Genomic DNA, 18,016 nt, shown 5'->3' with positions numbered 1-18,016 from the left:
CTTTCTAAAGCTCTTCCCGTATCAATTTTCATGAAGCTGTCACTTGCATATACCTGCTTCACATAAACTTGCTTTGGTTCAAACACAAAAAGCAATTATAGCATTTTAATTACTAAAAGATGAAGAATTTTAAATAAGCTTGTCGAATTTTTTTGGCATCCCATGATTTTTCTCCGGTTTCGCTTTCATCAGGTTTCATCTTTAATTACTAAAAGAGGAAAAATATAGAAAGGTATAGGAGTGGAGAAGATGAAGAATGAAGGAAGGGCGGAAGAGAGGATGGAAGTTGGAGGGAAGTGGGAGAGAGAGAGTACGCCAATGATTTGAGGAGAAAATTGTGGGAAAAATTGTTATTTTCTTTTTGGTTTTTTTTTTATATACTTACTTTTTTTAATTAATTTCTCTAAAAAAGAAAAAAAATAATAAGAAAAGAAAATAGGAGAGGTTTGGTAATACACATAGGCTTTAAGTAGCAATGGTAGATTTCACCTGCTTGTGAACAAATTCGGACTCTCAAAATATAAACGGCACAGATCTTTTTTTAGTCCTTATAAACCGGTGATATTTTACTTTTTCTAATGAAACCACTTTTTGGCATACTGGTCAAAGAAAATGACCATGATACCCCTATTATTAGCCAAACAAGTTATCAATGCGACAATGCCACATATGGGGAGTGCGGGTCTTTTCGTCCAATAATTCCATAAAATCACCCCTTCGTTATTGAGACACAGTCTTAAAAATGTCCGCTTCTTCTTCAATACCAAAAATGGAGTCTACAGCAATAACATCACTACGTTCAGTAATGCAAAGAGTCAAACAATCAGCTGAGAAATCAGGTCGAGCCTCTAACCAAGTCAGAGTTGTAGCTGTCAGCAAGACCAAACCAGTTTCTATAATCAACCAAGTTTACCAAATTGGCCATCGTTGCTTTGGCGAGAATTACGTTCAAGAAATCATTGAAAAAGCACCCCAGGTAATAAAGAATGTGTATTTGTTTGTTTTGAGAATGAATGATTGAGTCTGTATTTTGGAATGCAGCTTCCAGATGATATGGAATGGCATTTTATTGGCAACTTACAGAGTAACAAAGTGAAACCGTTGTTGGGTATGTTTTAAATTTGTTGTCTTTTAATGTTTTTTTTTTATTTGTACTTAGAGACTTGTCAGTATGTTCCAATGCCTGTTTGATTGACATTTAGTCCCCTTAGATTCTATGTATTCAAAATTGAACACAGTTGGTATCTGAGATGAGATAGTCTTTAGTTGAGTATAAATTTGCCCAAAACTGTTTAAGGATACATCCAACTCTATGTCCCAACACCCAGTAATTATGTTTCTTTCCAGAAAATCCTATTTTATTATGTATTATGTTTTGTATCGATGAGATTTATATCATGAATAGTGGGGAGATGGGGATGGGTGGGGAGAGGCTAATTGATATCTTGCGTTAAGGAAGGAAAATTGAGAAGGACTGGCACGCAAGAGTTTATCACATATTTGAGTTGTTCATGTATTTGACATGGACCCTATAAGAAGAGTTCATCTAACACGGATTTGACGGAGTTATTTAAGGTCAGGTGAGGTTTATTTGAAGGATGGAAAATATTTGGATAAATTAAGACAAAGTTTTCACCTTTAGCTATGTGCAATTTTCGTTCACTCCTGGACAGGGTCTAATGTGTTGCATGTTGTGCCTCAATTGTTGGCCCTCTCTTGGTTGAGTTACTATCTATCTAATTTGTTAAGCTGCTGCTTCTTTCTCTTGTTCTTATACTAGCTATGTATTGTAACCTTAGGTATATCTTTGTCAGGAGAGGAGATATTAGGGTTAATTGGCCAAAACCCCCCATTTTATGACATACATTTGTGTTTACCCCCCAAATTTTGAATCATCACAAATGAACCCCCACTCCGTCCTGGTCCCATATAGAAATCATCCATATTTAGCCTAATGCCTACTTTACCCTTCAATTAACAAACATATTGATACACAAATTTCTTCTTCTTCTTCCTTGTTCAACAAACTTCATCAATTAACATTCAAAGTAATACCCAATTTCATCTTCTTCCCTACCCAATCAAATCTCATATGTAAACCCATAGTAACTCATTTGTCTATGGAAGTCCGGTAAACTCAACCACCACTAATGGCTTTCTCAGCCTAAAATGCAAGAAAAGCCTAGTCTATGAAATTAAACCACCCATCTAACTTCTTCTCAGCTAGTTCTCTTTCTGATGCTGTATTTTCGGCTCTCTTTTCCGTTTCGAATCTGTCTTGAACAACCCCAATTTTAGTGTCATTCACTCATTCCTAAACCCATTCAAACTAAATTAACTACCCATTCGAACTAAATGCATGGAGTGTTGGTGGCCTTCTTAATTAGTTCTTACCAGATTTTGTTGGGGCTCCCTTAGTTGATCTCTTTATGTTTTGTAATTGCCTACAATTCAGTGGCGGCAACGCTTGTTAGTCTGATGTTATCAGTGGGAAGGAAGATTTATCAAACATAAAATCGAACCTGTAAGTTCACTGCGCCATGCCTTTTAAAAAAGCATTTTGGAGGGGACTCTACGCCATTATATTCAGGATTTCGAGCAAAATGGAAGAGCGTCGTTAATGTATATCCAATCCCGAAAACTAAGTGACAGTGAAAACTACGTAGGCTCATCTCTGACTCTTCTTTCGAGGAAGAAGCACTTTCCCAACTAAAGCCACTAAACGGTGCCTATTTAACGGTCCGCAAGCTGCAAGGCAGGGGCCGAGTCAAGTTCACACTTAAATAAAGAAGTAGCGCGCTAGCCAGCAAGCATCGCTTCTTATTATTTCTATATTTAGATACAAGAATGTTAGACAATCAGATCTTAGCGAGAAAGATAGAATCCAGCCCATATGAGGAGTTTGGAGTCTTCTAAACCACTGTAACAAAGCACTGCATCTGTAGTGCCTCTAAGGACCTCACTAAAAATCAGTGAGTGCTCCTTTCCAAGATTGTTCATCAATCTGCAGACAACTCTGATCCCCACTGCTTGAGGGCGGTCTTGAGAGTTTGGTGACATACATTTGTGTTTGCCCCCCAGAGTCAACAGTTGCCAACGACTTTTTGAGGGGTACTTTAGGCAATAGAGCAAATATGGATGATTTTTGGATGGGACCGGGACGGAGTGGGGGTTCATTTGTGATGATTCAAAATTTGGAGGGTAAACACAAATGTATGTCATAAAAAATGGGGGTTTTCTCCAATTAACCCAAGATATTATAAAGGGTTTATAACACTTGTAAGATTGCTCTGTCCCAAATCTCTAGGATGAGGCTTGATTCCACGAATGCTCCATTGGATCGCTGCCACTCACATACTAGGCCATCTTGGCATCCTCTAATGGAAATCTTGAGAAGAATAAAGATTGAGATTCTTACTAGAAATTGGTTGAATGATATGGGGAATTTCTTTGCAAAAGGGAAGAGTATAACTCTCGTAAAGAGACTCTGTTGTGCTATTATCTTTGTAGGCTCATTAATCCTAATATCATGGCAAAGTGGCTTCAAAATATCTCATGTCTTCTTATGTTGTCCCATTGAAGCGGCCTAGAGTATCCAATTGTCTGCAAAGGACAAAATGGTGTCCTCAAGCTAAAGGTAAAATCAGCTTTAGGCAACTTAAGGATGTGAAGAATGCCTCACTTGAAAATGGAATTGGAGAATCGTTTCAAGCAAACAAGCTTTGGAGAGATGTTCAAGAAAATCAATTAAAAGTGTGGGTCTAGTATTACGAAAGAGTAGATGTGGTCATGCAGATTATATACCGGGAAGGACTTATGAAGTAGGCAATGAGTACAAGCTAAGTCACTTTTTTCGGAGCTTTTAAGAATAATTAGAAATATAGTGTTCTCACCCAAAAGATGTGAAGATGGCAGGTCAATTTGAGAACACTTTTTTATAGTATCATCTGATTGAACCAAAGATCCCTACCTTATTTTGCGTTAAGTATGTTCTGGCCAGACATTTAGAATTTCCCCACTTCATTCAAATTCATTTTTTTTCAAGTCTGCTCATTCTGGCAGAAATTGCAATGTGGGAGAAGTACAAACAAATAGAAGCAGTTTCTTAAAAGATTCTATCACTTGATTGTGTCTTATCCATTTGCGCAAGATCGGTGGGGAACTTTGATGGGTCTAGCCATAAATTCTTTTGGAGCCCATGAGGTGTGAGGTAGGAAGATACTTTGTATCCTCTTCTCTCCTTGTTTTTGAGATGCTGGAAAGATCGTCGTGAGAGAAAGTCTGTATGGGGTTATTGAGGGTTTTTCAGTAGGCCTGAAATAGGTTTTACTGTTTTAGTGTCTCATCTTCAGTTTGTTGAGGACATTGTGGTGCTCCAAAGAAAGGACACCTCTAAAATCCTACTGTGTTCAGTGTCCGATGTGGCTTGTACACTTGTCCGACGTGGCACGTGTGTGTCCCACATGCTAGAGTAGTTTGGACACAGCATGGATGTGGACATGACTTATATAGTTATGTGAGATATCTTTATGACTCTTTTTTATTGTTCCTTTGCTTATGAATCTTGAATTATTATGATATGACTTAAAATATATATATATATTTTTTTTATCAGCAAAACAATAGATTATATTATATTTAATAATTGTGATGTAGTGTGAGAGATTCACTCTACAAGTGATACAAGCAACCATACATAGATTTCGCCTCTAGCCATCCCACCTGCATATAAAACCCCAAACCCCCAATCCACCTAAGTGATTTACAGATAACACAATGCTGCTGAACTACTATAGAGTCCTCTACAGAATATGTATCAGTAACCCATTACTAAGTGACGCCCATTTTTCCAGGTCTTCCAAGAGAAGGAATAAGAACCCCAGGCATGCACACTTCAATCCCAATTAGCAGTGCATACTTCAATGTTCTCAGTTGACATTAGAACCCGCTTCGTCATTCCCAATCACCTCTGTTTTCTTATTTAGAACTTGTAATTCTTTTACAGACCTGCTATTGATTGCTTTTAACAAATCCCCTGCACTTTTGCAATCCATAGAAACTCCAAGCATTTTACCCAAAGGAACTACACTATCGGTAACCCAATTATCAGATAATTGTGTCTCGATAACACAAGAAATATTATCCGAGCCATTCACATTGTCATGAACCTGCAAAGAATTGATGAGGAGCTCTTCATCTTCAGAATTATCTTCCTCCACCTCACCGGAAGATGAAGAAGAAGCAGATCCCCAATTCCCATCGTCTTCGTCAACAACTCTAGTCGCTTCTGTCTTCCTACTTTCAATTTCTGTGTCATGCCCTAGCAAATTATTGGAGCATTTGGCAACAAACCTCGCAACGTCTACCCCAACCTCCGCAAACGTGATTTGCTCCCCGTTATTGCCAACACCATGCATGCCCAAATTACTAGCTCCCCCAACAACCGACTTCCCTTTAAGAATCAAGGAGCCAAGACACCCAATTTCCTCTGGAGTTGTTACTTGCGCATCCACTGCTGGGATTTGAAATTCGAAGGCTCGGTGTTCATCCTTTAGTCTTTGAAGAGCTTTGTAGATCTTCCTGCATTGGTACAACCATTCGTACTTTGTAGACTTCCGCTTTCTCTGTGAGTTAGACTTGTCAATTTTCTGGAGAAGACGATCTAATTTGTCTATGATGCATTCAGCAATTGGGCCTTGATAAGGATTCCCACTTAAATTAACAACTTGTGGAGGCAGATGTGCTGCTGGGATGAGTCCATCAAGCGAATTATGTTCCCCACTGGATAGAGATGACGTCAATGTTAAGTTAGGTCCAACTTTGTGGGACACCAAGTTCGGCCCAGGCCCAACCATATCATTAACAAGACCAGGACTGATCTCTTTACCCAAAGATCTCTGCTTGTCACGTGTTTCTAAATATTCCATACCACCGTTAAGAAGGGCCCACTCTTCTGTGACAACTGTCCCCCCAACACAATTCAAATTCAAATTCATATGATTTGCTGGTCCTCTCCCCTCTAATCTTAAGTCACAACTGTCTTGTTCCTCCTTCTCTCTACCACCAATCTTTGTTTCAACCACCAATTCTTTATCTTCATCTACACTCTATTACAGGTGTTGGCTCCCTATTTGACAAAATCAAATTAGAGTTTGAGGACTCTTCAGCGACGATATCATCTTCTGCTATGTTTTGGTTCACCAGATCTTGACCACCTTGTCCTTCTGAAGATGCCCTCTCATCTTCCAAATCCTTCATGCTTCCCAGGTTCAACACTTCGATGGGGTATCTTCTCCAAGTCATTGACACCCAAACACCATCTTCATTAAACACCACATTTTCCTCCTGATCACTCCCTCTTCCTTTCTCCTTCAAGGCCAAACCTTTGCAGAACAAGATCTTCTCTCTCACGTTTTCCCAACAGATTTCGTCATTAACAAACCTCACTTGCATATTAACCAAGATCCATTCATTCTCCCCACATATTTCCTCACCCACCTGATTTTCTGTGTGTCCTCTCGCAAATCCTCTACCCCTTATTGATCCATTATCTTGCTCACCTTCTCCACAAACCAACGCTTGTAGATATGACCTATTCCTCTTTGATCGCACCTGCTCCTCATTGCTATTGTTCTCCAGATCCATAGCCCCAAACCCTTGTTTATTTTGAAAGATAATTGAAGTCCCTTCCGCAAAGTCTCTAAGCGAAGTAGCAAATTTTTTCCATCCCTCACCATTTTCGACTTCTGGCATGCAAAGATAGACTATGCGGCTTTATTGGAGCTGGGATTGATAGAAATTTGTACATACCTTCCATAGTTGTTGGATCTAATGTATAGATTCACTACAGCTTGAGCATCCATTTTCCAGTTTGCACGATCATCATCTGTATTCTTGTTTGCAACCCATAGAGCTGTCTCCTTTGTAATAAACCCTCTACTCCTGTAGCTTGCTCTCTTCTCAGTTATTCCTATCAAACTATGTCCACTGACTCCTGTCCATGCTGTCTCGAATCTCTTTCTCTCGATGATGATCACCATTTTCATCCATAATTATTATTATAAAATCTAATGTTACATCATTATAAAATAAACTTTCAAGTATTATTTAATATCTACGTCCTACTTTTTTAGGATATGCTTGTTTTGCGGCGGCGGTGTTTGCCTCCTCATTCGTGTCAGTGTTGATGTCCGTGCTTCATACCTATGGTGTTAATGATGTTGACTCTTTATTATTGTTCATATGTTTATTAATCTTGAATTATTATGATATGACTTAAAATCTAATGTTCCATCAACATAAAAGATGTTGAGCACTCAGGTATAATCTCGGGGGGATTCTAAGTTGTTTCAAGATGATGTTGGGTTTCAGTTAATCTCAATAAAAGTAATGTAACGACCCTTATTTTTCTATATGCATGAAAATTTATCAAAAAGGTGATTAACTTCATAAGTCTTAAACTTTTATGGATTGTTATATCAAAATTTTATAACCTTGTGTAAAACTTATTCATTAGAATTTATAAACTTATTCATTAGAATTTATATAATAAATTACGATTTTGCTAGAGGTATTTGGGCCTATTTAATATGTCAAATTTAGCCCATGGGTTAGTAGGTTATTGAGGCTTTTTGAGACCCATTAGAAGCCCAAATATTATCATAATAGGGTTTTCAAAATTAAGATTGAATTAAATAAGAATTTTAGGTTTTACTGTTTAAGATTTATTTTAATTCAACCATAATTTTGAAAGCCCTATTATGACAACATTTGGGCTTCCCAAAAACCGATGGGGTAACTTTGACATATTAAATAGGTCCAAATATAATTCTAATTGATTTTATAAATTCTAATAAATAAGTTTTACATGAGGCTATAAAATTTTGATATAACAATCCATAAAAGTTTAAGACGTATGAGGTTAATTACCTTTTTGATAAATTGAAAAATAGCAGTCGTTACAATTAAGATCCATGGACTCAGCGAAATGTGTCAAATTTGAATAGTTTTGTCAATAGATTGATGGTTGCCAAGCTCGACAAGACTTTGGCATATTGACAAGAAAGGGGTATTTTGTTGTAGAACCTTTTACTTTAAACTTCATTCCATTGTTCCTCATCGGGGTCTGAAAACCCTTCATAATTTTCCGAGTCAGATTATTTGGGATTCCAAAGTTCCTTTGAAAGTTGTTTTTTTTGTTTGGTGTGCATCATTAGGTAAGATCTTGACTATAGATAACCTTAGAAAAAGACACATCAAAATCAAAGTGGTGATTGTTAATTTTTGTCCCTTGTGTTTGAGAGATGGGGAGTCTGTGAATCATATTATCTTGTTGTGTCTTTTCTCTTGGAGAATTTGGTGTTCCTTTTTGTTTGAGTCCGGTGTATCTTGGGTGTGTTCTGGTTCAGTGAAGAAGGTCTTAGCCTCATGGAATTTGAGGGTCCATTCTTGGAAGGGTTGCCGTCTTTGGAGCATGCTTCCTTTTGCAATCCTATGGGGTATATAGTTGGAGAGGAATAATAGACATTTTGAAGCTTCTACGATGTCTATGGGGAAGGTGGTTTTGGTCATCAAAGCGCGTTTGTTTTTCTGGTTGAAAATGCACGACGAGTTTCGAGACATTCCTTTCGACGCTTTCGTGTGCAGATGGGAGTCTATTATGGGTTGTTGATAGGATTTTCTATGTTTTTTTCTTAGTATTTTGTAGCTTGTACTATAGGATATCTCACCTTTTTTTCTTTTCGATATATATATATATATATATATACTTTTACTAATAAAAAAAAAATGGTTGCCAAGCTTAACAATTATGTAGGTCTGCCCTTTGGGTGTATTGTAGAAAAAGTCACGTGGTCCCTGCTATGGAGAAATCTAGCCAGAAGCTTGTGGGTTGAGGTGGTTTCTTATGTACAGGTGACAAGGTGATCTTACTAAAGAGCACCTTTTGAGGTTCTCTTTCTACTACCCGCTCTTTTTATGTGCCATATATTTTTGCTAAATAGAAATTTACTTGGGATGACAAGGAGAAGCGCTAGAGATATCATTTGGTAGGTTGAGTGAGAATTTTATCTTTCACCAAAGAAAGGAGGATTGAGTGTAAGACGTGAGCCTGGGGTTTATCGTATTCTTGAAGTGATAGCTTTGGAAATTTAGTGAGGAGAAGCCAAGTCTGTGGAAGAGAATTTTAAAATTCGGATTTGGCAACAGGTCACATGGATGAGTGGATCGGGTATTGCAGTTCTGGGTTTAGGAAACATATTCAGAAACACTAATGGTAATGGTTTTTTCAGGTCAAATGTGAAATATGCCGTAGGGAGAGGGGTTAGATAACGTTTTGTGGTAGATCTTTGAGTTGAGGATGGACTGTTTACTTGGTGTTCCATTGTATGCCTTCTTTGAGTATGAGAATCCCCCATTACTTAAGTATAGCTTTGCCATTCATTTTATTAAAATGTTTCCTTTCGTGTTTCTTTTCATTCAGTTTTGATGTTCCCCTTTCACATACTGGGTATTTACAATCTCAGCGTCGAGTCAAAGAGTACTGAATACCCAATAAGTATAGCTTCTCACAAAGCTTTTTTTTTTTTTTAGGTTGGCAAGCCTGTTTTAAATGAGATCAGTAACTCTTTGATGCTGGCGGGGTTTGAGCCCCAGACCTCTGGTATCATCACCCAAAGGTTTTACCGACTTTGCTAGTCGGCACCTGCCTCACAAAGCTATTTGAGGAAAGGTCCAACTTTGAATCTCCGCACTATGCCCAATATATATGTTTTCTCTCAAGAAAAAATCCCATTTTATTGTGTCACTTTTATATGACAATATGAAGAGGGAAGATATCTATATCAACATTTAATATGAAGAATATATGGGTTAGAAAGCATGCTATGTCAGAAATCCATATCTTGTGTCAAGGGGAAAAAAGAAAAGGAAGAAAAAAAGTTAAAACAAATAGCACACTTGTAACTCGTAAGATTACTCTGTCGCAAATCTAGAAGATGAGGCTCGATACCTCGATTTGTGATTGCTCGATTGGATCACTGCCACACTTGCTCGTCCATCTTCTAGTGGATTATTTAAGAAGAATAAAGTTTGAGATCTCATTACGGAGCTTTTTATGAGAATGACTCTGGTGAAGAGTACTCTGTTGTGTATTATCTTTTTTGGCTCATTATTCCTGTGGCAAATTGGCTTGAAAATATCTCATGTCTTCTTATGGTGTCTCACTGAAGAGGCCTAGGATCCAATTGTTTGCAAGGGACAAAGTTTTGTCCTCAATTCACATGTAACGTCATCTTTAGGAAAGTCAAGGATTTGAAGAATGTGTTACTTGGAAATGTAGTTGGAGATTCGGCTTAAGCAAACAAGCTCTTTGGAAAGATGCCATCTGGCTTCCATGTTTGGCTATCAGGAAAATCATGTAAATGTGCGAGTCTAGTATTTCAACAGAGTAGATGTCGTTCAAGCTGATTTATATGGCAGGAAGGACTTCTGAAGTGTGCAATGGCCACAAAATATGCCAAGCATCTTTATTTATGTTTCTTTGGCAAATCTCCCTGTGCTAATTCAGCCAGCATCAGATTTATTAAATTTGGGAAGTCGAGACACTAATCTTTACTGGTGCATGTAGGATATCTCATCCTGCAACTTCTTAGACAATCATGTAATAAATCTATACTTTTACTGATCAAGAAAAAAAGAACAGAAATAAAATTACAGGGGAGAAGTCCAAAAGATATGACTATGGAAGTTCAATTTGAGAAGAGTTTTTACCCTATTAGCTCTTGGAACCAAGGATCCCAACCTTACCTAGCTTCAATTCTTTTCTGGTGAGAGATATGGGAAATCCTCACTTCATATAATTTTTTGTTATTAGTTATTATTAATTAATTTATTATTATCTCATTTCATTTGGAGCAGGATTCTCAATGTGGAAAAAGTTAGAAACAAAGTGAAACATGTTTCTTTATAGATTACATTGACTTAATTGTATCTGATCCTCTAGTTCTAGAACCGGGGGGAACCTTCATGAGTCCAGCCGCCAATGGATCCTTACTTAGCGGGGTTCTTTAGGAGTTCCTTAGGTGCTAGGGAGCGAGATCCTTCGTCTCCTCTTTCCTTCCTTGTTTTTGAGATATTGGCAAGTTGATTGAGAAAGAAAATTCTGGGGTTATTTAAGTTTTTTGAGTAGACCAGGATAAGGTGTTTGACTCTTTTGTCTAAAATTCCTACATCACGGCATCCGAGTTTTAACTTTTAACCTAATTTCCTAATTATGTTATTTGTGTTTTTAGAACCATTCAGAGGTTTGTATTTTACTTTCGTGTGCTACCCTCAGACTTATCTGGGCCTTATACAATCTGAGAGAAAAGATGTTTATATAGTTTATTTTATCAGCTTTTTCCCTTAGTATTTGGAGGGATGCTAGCATCCTACCCGATAATGGGGAAAGAACCATCATAACCCTGTAGAGACAAGAAGAAGTTAACTGCTGACCTATTCTAGAGGTTTAACTTTTCATTGAAGACAAGACAATATTAAGTGAGTTGACTGAGAGTGATTTCACTATCTTAAACTAATAATGTCATGGTATCGTAAAGGGAAGTAATTGAGGTTATAGAGGAATCCAAAATTCATAGCATCAACTAAGATTCCCAACAAATTTTGCACGAATTCAAATGTATTGAGGGATCTCACAGAATCATAAATAATACACGTGCAGAAACAATTGATTTTTAACCTGCAAATTTGAAAAAGAAATTAAGCTCTCTATTTTTGAGAAATTTTCAGCAGAATTTCTGAACTGAATATCAACAAATAGGCAATTTGGAAACCCCATCGCTAAGGTTACTTCAATCAAGCAGATTGATAAAGAGGATACACATCGTAATAAAAGTAACCTAAAGTAAATTGAGTTCTGGGATTCTAACTCCTTAAAAAGATATGAATCAAGTGTGTGGGTAGCGCCAATGGTGGAGATGGTGGACCGCCTTGAACTTACGTACCTTGGAGAAAAACAGGTACTGTGGAGAAGATAAGCGAACATTGGTCTGGAAGGTTTAATTGAAAATAGTATTGAGCATGTGCTACGCACGTTTTTATTACATGCATGGGGTCCATAGATAAGAAAATAAAAGAAACAAAAATGATTGGTTTTGTATTCTAATGTATATTTTACTGGCGGAAGTTTCAGTTTAACAATCTACACTTGAAATAATCAAACAAAAGACAACTCTTTTATTGAATCTCACAACTCATAAACTTCAACACTGAGGAACCCTAATTACAAGCCCTTATATTTATACTAAACCTAGAAACCATAAACCAATAGTAACACGACACGTGTCACAACCAACTAAAACAAAACAGAAAAGGGCCGCATAAGCGACCTGTGGGCTTGGACTCGAACAAGGGGCGCACGCCCTTAAAATGTGAAGGAAACAAGGGTGCACGCCCTTGACACTGATAACATCAAACTAACGATCTACATCAGATTCTGCATTACGGTTTGATTTTTTTTTGCATTCTGGTGGGGCCATGACATAAAAATGAGAAAGAGACAAAAATGGTCGAACAACAACCATGACAGCGCATTCGGCTCACTCACTCATGCCTCTTTTTACATAGAATAGATTTTAATGTCTCTAAAGTAACCTGATCTGCCATTCTTTGGTCACTTATTTTTGTGTTTTATGAGGTACGATGGTTCTACCAATCTTCCTCTTTAGAGGGGAAGAATTCTAGCATTTCTCTTGTATTTGGCCGATTCTGAGTTTGTCTGTCTTATCCTCCTGCCTTGCTACTTTACGTCGCAACCTTGGCGTCCATTTCTGCAATCATTTGGGTTTCGCTGAAGTAGTTAGTAGCTTCAGGCCTTCACTGTAATTGAGATGTAACTCCTCTAGAGAGAGTGGTGGTATATCATTTACTGTGCTATTATTCATGTGCTGTTATGGTCATCATTTGGTTCAAAAGGAATAAAAGGCATTTTGAAGGAGGTTATCAATATTTTTATTTTTTCTAAACACTGTTTGAGGAGACTCGGGTTATCCCTTTTAGGGACTTTGTTCTATTCTTTGGTTTTATCTTGGACTGTATCTTTTGGCTAGTCTTGTACATATAATTTGCATTGTCCTACAACCTCTTTGATTGTCTTTTAGTCAAGGGAGAAGAACTACGAGTCTGAGTGATATTGATCTCTTTGCTCATTTTTGTGCAGCTGCTGTCCCGAATCTTGCAATGGTTGAAAGTGTTGATGATGAAAAGGTAACATTTTATGCCAATCACTTTTAATTTTAGAAATCTTTTAAAATGTCAAACTGCTCAAGTTTATTTTCTTTTCGGTCTAGGAAGATTCAGTTGGCTCTTGGTTTGATCCAACTGTCCATTTTATTTTATTTTTTCATAAGAAAGGGTCCTAAGTCATGACGAGATCTTGTAAAAGGACCCTTATGTAAACTTCTGCTCAGGAAGTATTTAAGGTACAACAATTTTTTTTGCCCAAAAAGTTAGCAAAGCCGTATCAATGACCCACTATTGTAGGACAAAATTCCTGAACACAAGATTAAAGTTTAGGAAGAAACAGAAGAAATGGAATTGTTTAAGAAAAAAATAATAATAAATAAATAAATGAATAAGAATGGTGCCCATTCCCCTGAGCAGAGAGGGCAACTAGACACCATTTAAATTTTTCATTAGAAACAGTAACTCAAAGTGACTATTTATTCTCTGCTTCAGTATACCTCTGATATACAGATTGTACGGGCTTGACATGAGAATTTGAAAAAATCGTAAAGGACAATTTATATTTGACTATAGTTTCATTTTAATGAGATCAAGCAAAGACTTGCAGCCTCATTAGAATATTATGTTAGATTGATATTGGAGATAGAAAACACTGGACTTTGTTCATACTACTTGGTGGCTATTCTACATTTGAATAGAGTAATTAGATACTTATGATTACGGGGATGATTGAATCTACAATTAACTAAGCGTGATGCTTTCAAAGAAGAAGTATCTTTGAGAAGTGTTATCATTCCATTTTTTTTCCCATCTTACTGCATAAATATGGTTCCTTTTTAGACTTTTATTGATCAAGAAGTTGCCTTTTATTCTGTTTCTTTTTCCGCGAATAAATAGCTATAATTGATCAAGAAAAAGCCACAAGGCACAATTCACTTTGTCCGAGAAAAGAAAGTGGCTATAGGTTTTATTCTTTGACGCATCAAAGATATTCAAATTGTTTTGACGTCAAAGTGAATCGGTTTTGTAAATTATCCCGATTTCATTTTCTCAATGTACTTCAAACTCATTTCTCATATGATGCACTGTTGTTGTGCCTTATATGTGTGCTTCACAGATTGCAAATCGTCTTGATCGTGTAGTTGCGAGCATTGGAAGAAAACCTTTAAGGGTTTTGGTTCAAGTGAATACGAGTGGAGAAGAATGTGAGTGATGGCTAGGAATTTTCTCCATTTCAACAACTTACGAAAATGCTTACTTGGCTTATGTTACTCGATTTGATTCTAGCATTAATTGATCTTATATATACTCTATATTAGTTGTTTTCTTGTTTTGATTAGGTTTTCCTAGGAATGGGAAACTTGTTGTGTCAACTGAGAGTTGTTAATGGCTAGAGTTAGAATGATGCTTTTGGACCAACTTTCCTCAAGCCTTTGTTAGCATCAAACCCTTAGAGATGATTTGCATAAATAAGTATACAACATAAGTAAACCCATAACGAAGTGTATTTTTGATACTGATGATTTAGGAGATTAAAATTGCTAAAAGCACAATTATTTAGGAACTAGGTCAGATCAGGTCACCCCCTTTGTGAGATATGATGATCAAAATTTTGAGGTTTTGTTGTAAATGTTGGTCATATTGTGACGTGGTAATATAAGCGTGAGAACGCGTAACTTGAGAAGCTCCCTCATCTGGAGCACCTATACAAGTATATTTACACATAGTTCATGATCTCAATGCCAACCAAAATGCGAATCCCTGAAATGTCTGCATATATCCCCAATATATAGATGGCTGTGTCGGCAGATTACAAACTTTAAGGTTTAAGGGCAAGACATTGATGCCGACACGATATATTGCTGTTGATCTGCAAAATACCTACATACGCAACATTTCTTGGCATTTTGGCATTTTCTTGACATTTCTTGGCTCTAGGCTGAGGGCACCTTGGTGGGCTAGGCTCTAGGCTATTTTTTCGTTTGTAAATACATTTCTACAATAAATTAAGAAATTTAACTTTACTTCTTCAAGATGCATAGCGATTAGCAGATCTAAAGAAAAATTCCAATAATTCATGCACGGACAGAATATATGAAGTTATAAACTGAAACAACAATGTATGGTGTAGTGAGCATCATTTGGCCTTGGACTCTATTGTTTTTAATTAATCATTTTAAATGGCCATGTTACCCCAGTCCTATAGCACATGTAAACTTAGATCCCAATTTGCAACGTTGTTTAGCATATAGCAACTACAGCAGTGAGCTATGTCTCACCTTTTCTCTAAACCTTCTCGAGGTCTGTTGAGATGACAAAACACTCGCAATAGGAGGACTACTTCAAAAGTGAACAAGTGATGTCTGGTTTCTGCAGCTGAGCCACATCAAAGTTGTGGAGAATCAGAGAAGCTCACCACGAGTATATTAAGTATCTATGTAACCATTTAACACTACAACATTAATTGACTTCCCACCATGTACAACGATCAATTGATCGTTTCTTCTGGATGATACTAATAATGAAGATTCATTGGAGAGAAACAGCGGAATAGGAAATTTATTCTAAAAGATGAAAATCTGTTCCAGTGAAAACAATAGCCTATTGATGATTTCAAGTGTCTACACCCTGGTACTAATTAATTGATTTGTGTCATCTCGTTACAGCAAAATCTGGTGTTGATCCCTCCGGCTGTGTAGAGCTTGCAAAACATGTTAAGCTGGGATGTCCAAATCTTGAGTTTTCAGGTCTAATGACAATAGGAATGTTGGACTACACTTCAACCCCAGAAAACTTTAAGGTGATCATTCTGAATGTGACTTTGATTACTAGCTTAAGTGCTAAGTTCATGTTTGTTTCTTGTTCTAATCATGTCATGTGTTTTGGAGTGACAGACATTGTCAAGATGCAGAACTGAAGTTTGCCAGGCGCTCGGAATAACTGAAGAGCAATGTGAGCTGTCCATGGGCATGTCTGCTGATTTTGAGCTAGCAGTAAGAAATTTACTTTTAACTGATTCAATAATTAGTTCTGCTTCAGTTTGAAAAATAAACGTCACTAAGCTATAAATCATTAGCACGAATCAAAAGTCATCTTCTTTTATTCTTTTCTCTTATTTTTGTTTTTATTTTTTATTTTCTTAAGTCTTCTCTTATTAAAAAACTGCATTTGCATCAGTACCAATGTTATGAAAAATCAGAAGTTGACGTCTGGTGAAGAAGTATATGTTCAGTTTAGGATTTTCCCAATATTATCACGTTCAATGTTGTTTTTGAAAGCTAGCCTTCCTGAAATCAGGCTACTTAGTGTAGTGTTCCTCCTCCTTTCCTCTAATGGTGGAGATGGATTTCCCTCAATCTCTTCCGTTCTCTCTCTTCTAAGAAAAAAGCTAACTTCTAACTGTATATCTCCTTCTTTTTAGGGTGAACGAATATTACCCCCCCACTAGATGAGCCAATTAGGATCCCCCCCACTAGATGGGAAATTAGGGTCTCCCCCCCCCCCAATACACACAAAAAAAACACGGTCCACCCAAGTTGACTTTTTTTTTGTGTGTACTTAGGGGGGAGACCCTAATTTGCTCATCTAGTAAGGGGGAAATCCTAATTGGCTCATCTAGTGGGGGGTAATACTAGTTAACCCTTCTTTTTATAGCCCAATACTTTCCCCTTATGACATCACTCATCCTCTCTTTGTGTGACATCTGTCCAACGATATTTGGCCACTACACTTAGATCTAATATTCACATACACCATATTGAAAAAAACATCATAGTATCATACTAGTTGTGTTACATGTGGCTGAGGTGCCGCATATCTTTTCTTTACCGTATCTCCTTAGTGTGTTAGACATTCTTTACTGCAAGGGAAAAAAATAAGGTTCGTTTTGCGTAATAAGTTGTAGTTTGTGGAACATTCTTATTTATCACTGGTACTTTCAGCATCACAGCGGATGAGAAATAATTAGTAGTGGGTTCGGCGATATGTGGAAGTATACGGAATTTTGGCGGCTGATAAATATACCAGTATTTGTAGATAAAGTATGAACATCAGCAGCCACATGTCTAAATTAAAATTGTGGTGGATTGCAGATTGAAATGGGAAGTACCAACGTGAGAATTGGATCGACCATTTTTGGACCGAGGGAATACCCAAAGAAAGAGGCAAACTAGCAAGTCGTTGTCTTTTGGATGCCCAATTATGGTATTATTGTAGTAATGTATATTCCTAATTATTATTATTAGTAGCCGATACCGTGTTGTACCAGTAAAACTGTGGCTGTGCAACTGGATTATATATTGATTGAGATAACTGCAGAAGTTCTTCCAGCAGACATTGATTTGTATGATTCAAAAATGGAATTGTGGCAAACCTCGTTTGCACTGTAAGATCAATTTGTAAAATAACAGCGGTTACTGAAGATTATACTATTGTGTTTGTTACAAATGTGTAGGACTAGTATGCAACAATGATCCAATGCAATACCTGCATTGGATTAATATTGATAACAAAAGCACACCCACCTCATTCAAATCTAATATAGTAACATCCATAGAGTCAGACTGAACCAAGACACACAACACCCTTTTAACATAGCAACAATCTCCAGGCTCTGTAGAATTCCAAACATTCAATTCTGTAGTTGGTTTCTACAGAGGTGCTCTCTAGAAATCCAAACATAGCTTTGCTCATAGTACAAAATATCAGGATATGAGGATATATCGATTTTTGAAATTTCGATATATTTCGTCGATATATCCTCTTGTGTGGGGAT

The 18,016-nt window shown here is 37.1% G+C and overlaps 1 protein-coding gene across 1 annotated transcript; it reads left to right on the top strand.

The window, feature by feature from the left end:
* The first annotated feature begins 669 nt into the window (after positions 1 to 669).
* On the top strand, positions 670 to 17,688 carry LOC147475590 (uncharacterized). The gene is made up of 7 exons (XM_086582707.1): positions 670 to 976; positions 1,042 to 1,108; positions 13,217 to 13,263; positions 14,360 to 14,447; positions 15,909 to 16,042; positions 16,137 to 16,235; positions 17,334 to 17,688. The coding sequence occupies exons 1-7, from the start codon at positions 743 to 745 to the stop codon at positions 17,412 to 17,414; spliced, it is 750 nt and encodes a 249-aa protein (XP_086438833.1). The 5' UTR covers positions 670 to 742; the 3' UTR covers positions 17,415 to 17,688.
* Positions 17,689 to 18,016: the final 328 nt, after the last annotated feature.

This window comes from Coptis chinensis, chromosome 9, assembly GCF_015680905.1.
Source record: "Coptis chinensis isolate HL-2020 chromosome 9, ASM1568090v1, whole genome shotgun sequence".
In the NCBI taxonomy this organism is placed as follows: domain Eukaryota; kingdom Viridiplantae; phylum Streptophyta; class Magnoliopsida; order Ranunculales; family Ranunculaceae; genus Coptis; species Coptis chinensis.
This window is presented reverse-complemented; position numbering and strand designations above follow the sequence as displayed.

What these genes read in the sequence shown, in the direction of transcription:
- LOC147475590 (XM_086582707.1), top strand. Translation starts at nt 743, where the DNA reads ATGTCCGCTTCTTCTTCAATACCAAAAATGGAGTCTACAGCAATAACA. An exon ending in TCATTGAAAAAGCACCCCAG is followed by an intron (nt 977 to 1,041) that starts GTAATAAAGAAT and finishes TTTGGAATGCAG; the next exon opens with CTTCCAGATGATATGGAATG. An exon ending in GAATACGAGTGGAGAAGAAT is followed by an intron (nt 14,448 to 15,908) that starts GTGAGTGATGGC and finishes ATCTCGTTACAG; the next exon opens with CAAAATCTGGTGTTGATCCC.